Source organism: Nannospalax galili, unplaced genomic scaffold, assembly GCF_000622305.1.
Source record: "Nannospalax galili isolate Female #2095 unplaced genomic scaffold, S.galili_v1.0 scaffold1614, whole genome shotgun sequence".
Classification (NCBI taxonomy): Eukaryota; Metazoa; Chordata; class Mammalia; order Rodentia; family Spalacidae; genus Nannospalax; species Nannospalax galili.
The window spans coordinates 11,781-15,647 of NW_008334672.1; the positions used below are offsets into that span (position 1 = coordinate 11,781).

Genomic DNA, 3,867 nt, shown 5'->3' on the forward strand with positions numbered 1-3,867 from the left:
TTTTTTGATAGTCCTGTTGCACATCTGGTCAGTACCATTAACCCGAGCTGCTTCTCCTTCCTCTAGGACTATAAATTTGGTCTTTTCATGTTGTCCCACATTTACTGCATATTCTATTGCTGTCTTTTTTTTTTTTCATAAGCTTTGCTTCACAGGTTCAATTCTTCAACTTTATAACCCAGTGTCATAGTCTGTTTTCCATTTCATTCATTCTATTGGTGAGGCTTTTTCCTGTTATTTCAAATTGACTTATTGAGTGTTTCCACTTCCTTCTTCATTTCAGCCTGAGTTCTCTTCCATATTTCTCTTTTGGGTTTTGGTCAGAAGTTTATCCCTATCTTCTTTTAGTTTCTCTCTCTCTCTCTCTCTCTCTCTCTCTCTCTCTCTCTCTCTTCTCTCTCTCTCTCTGTGTGTGTGTGTGTGTGTGTGTGTGTGTGTTCTTTAAACTTATTGAATTCTTGATGTCTTCCTGAGGAGAATGAGTTGGAACCAAAGCTGGGCCTGCCTATGAGACAGGCCAGCAGGGGACAGGTGGGGGGATCGGGTTAATCTTCTTTAAACATGGCTCAAGGCAGGACAGCTCTGACCTCCTGTGACAGCTCAAGGTCTACACATCATCCTGGAAGTAGCTACCTTTATGTCTGGAGCAGCCACTAAGGCACCACAGACTCCATGGCTGAGGCCACATAATCATGTCAGGAAACAAGCCTGAGTAGATTTCATACATTTTTTAACTCCTCTCAGTGCCATTCCTCCTCAGACACTCTTTTTTTTTATTTTTATTGAATTTTTGTGCATTTCATAAAGAACATCTCAATGAATCTTAATCATCTTCATACCCCTGTCCCCACTGGCGCCCTCCCATAACCCTCCCCCACAGAAGCCCATATACTCTGTCATCCCTCTTAAGACCCACTATGTCAAGTCAGTGTCCCTGGATTTTCCCCAGTGCAAATCCTTCCACTGAGGTCTAGTCAGCCTATCTAGAGTCCCTTGAGCATCTAAAACTTGATACCGTAGTGTTTGTGTAGTGGTTCATTAGGTAAATTCACTTACTGGGACATCTGGTGACCTTAGTTCTTTCTCTGGAATGCACATAAAGATAGAAGGAAAGAACTAACTCCCAAAACTTATCTTCTGATAGAATTACTTCCCATTCCCACACTGAAGCATATAATCCCTTAGAAAATACATGAACTTTCTGTTTGAAAGGGAAATGTTTTCCCATGTTATTTTCTTTTTATTTGAATGTTCTTATGTAAACTGATTAAGTCCCTGGAAACAAGTGCTTCTAACACTTATTGAACAACTACAAATATTTATTCCGCAACAATAGATATGAAACAATAATAACTCAAAACATACTATTGGATAAGGCACTTAAGCATGGTTACTAGTGGCGATGGGTAAGTTCTTTTCTTTAGACTAACTGAGGACGCCAGAGTGGCTATTTCCCTTTCCTTGATTCCCTTGTGGGTCCACATCTATGTTGCTAGGTCTCCATGTGGTTTAAGAATGGCAGAGCCTTTTGTACCATGTCTTCCCCACAGGCTAAGACTTCCATACTGGAATCCTCTGCCCACTGTTGCAGGCCATACAGAATGCTCTGGGGTTCCTCCAAACAAGAACACATTTTTGTCACTTTACTCCCAAGCACAGTGCTTATGTTCACTTGGCTCTTCACACACTGTTACACTCACCAGAGAATTTGCATATCACTCTCATCTCTGCATGCAAGTCTAAGATAAAAGCTCATCTGTGTCTAGTCTTGACTGCTCAGGACCTCTCAGTCAGCTTCCCAGAATGAGGTGCCCTGCTCAGCTCCTGGGGCTGGTTATGCTTTGGATCCCTGGTAAGGACAGATGGAGATGAGGAAGGAGAAAGAGGTGGGAATGTGCGCTCTAGACATCTATGATGCCCATGTTTCCTGTGAGGAGTATGGACCTTACCCTTCAGGATGGACCTGGGAAGTTTACATCTGTGAGGGAGAGGAAGATTTCAGAAGGAACACGGACCTGTACTCTGCTGAAGACTCTGACACTGGTGGACAGGGATAGAATAGAGAATTCCAGATGTGCCATTGTGATTTGCCAGTGCCTTTTACATACATTGAATATATTAGACCAGTATGAAAATGTGACTAAAAGGAAATAAATAACAAAGAAAATATAAAGTCTCTTTACATTTGTTCATAACCTGGTCTGTCTTATCATTTTAGGATCCAGTGGAGACATTGTGAAGACACAGACTCCACTCTCCTTGCCTATTGCTCCTGGAGAGTCGGCCTCCATCTCTTGCAGGTCTAGTCAGAGCCTCTTACATAGTGATGGAAACACCTACTTGGAGTGGTACCTACAGAAGCCAGGCCAGGCTCCACAACTCCTGATCTATGAGGTTTCTAACCGGTATTCTGGGGTCCCAGACAGGTTCAGTGGCATTGGGTCAGGGACAGATTTCACACTCAAAATCAGCAGAGTAGAGCCTGAGGATGTTGGAGTTTATTACTGTATGCAAGGTTTACAGTTTCCTCCCACAGTGATACAGCCCTTAACAAAAACCAGCCCCCGTGATGTGCCCCAGCTGCCCTCATGTGTTGCATGTCTGGGAGCAGCACAGCACGTTCTCTGAGGCTCTGCAGGAGGAAAAGTTTGAAGGACTGAATAGAGCACATTATGGAAGTTGCATCTGAGATCTCCTTGCTTCTTTGCAAGGGCCACTGAAAACTGCGATGATTTGTCATGCCATGAACAGCAGGTGATGGAAGAGGGATCAAGTGCTCTGAGGACAACCAGGCATGAAGAAGAACGCTAACTGGTGTGATTGTCATAATCCTCCCTGCCCTGCTCCCATGCAGAGATTAAGTTCGTTACCAATTGCAGCCATGGAATGGAATTCAAGGCTGATGCACACTAAAACCATACGTGCTTTTAAAATCTCGGTTTTGTGATTCTCATTTATCTGATTCTTCCTTCTGTTTGGTCAGTCAGAGCAAGTAGTAGAGCACGTGCAGCAGTCAGTTTGTTGTTGTTAAGATGCTGTTATTTTCTCTGCCCTAAATTCGTCATTTCTGTTTTTCTTAGCAAACTTTTTTTTTCTCTAATAATGAAGAAGCAAAGCACTGGATCCCACTGATCTCAGCAACAGAAGAAAATCCATTCCCACTCTCAGGTTTTAGATACATGAAACAACTTTGGAAAATTTACTCAAAAGTGAAGACCTGATGTTTTAAAGTTTAGGTGATTCTCCTACATACCATGTTGACATAGATCAGGCATTTTTTTGAATCCCAAAATCAGTGCATTAGAACAAAGGGCTAAACCTGTAAAATCTGGAAAAGAAAGAAATATGTGTTCTAATCAATGAAATTGAATGTTTAAAACATGAAAGTAGATTTTCTCCCAAAGAAAAATAAGAATTTGTAGACTCTCAAAAGAGGATAGATAACGAGAATAGAAATCAGAGACAGACCCACAGTTTCTAGAATCTGAACATACATGACCAACTTGCAGCTCACTCATTTTTTATTTATTTTTATTTTTTAGCTGTGGAATTTAGAGGTAATCTATGAAGCAGATAGAAACAGATTTTTTTTCTTGTCAGGAATCCCAGAAGTGAAGGACCACTGTGTGCATTTTAAGGTTTCTAGCTCTGCTCCTTGGTGGGCGTCCCACCACAGGGCCTCTTTTTGACCCGCTTTCACCTAGACAGGGACAACTAACATCTTTCCAGCCATTATCTATTCCGGTTCTAGAAAGACATCCACCAGGACACAGACCGTTTTCCAAGATGCAGGGATTCTGTCTCCTTCATAGTAGCTGTTCACTGGGGTGGAATCCTGCTGACTATGTCAAGTGTTGGGGTTAAGTT

The 3,867-nt window shown here is 42.2% G+C and overlaps 1 gene segment (V, D, J or C); it reads left to right on the forward strand.

Moving 5' to 3' along the window:
* Positions 1–1,803: 1,803 nt before the first annotated feature.
* Positions 1,804–2,628, forward strand: LOC103731138. The segment is given in 2 exon segments: positions 1,804–1,852; positions 2,219–2,628. Coding segments are annotated over 2 exon segments (459 nt in total).
* Positions 2,629–3,867: the final 1,239 nt, after the last annotated feature.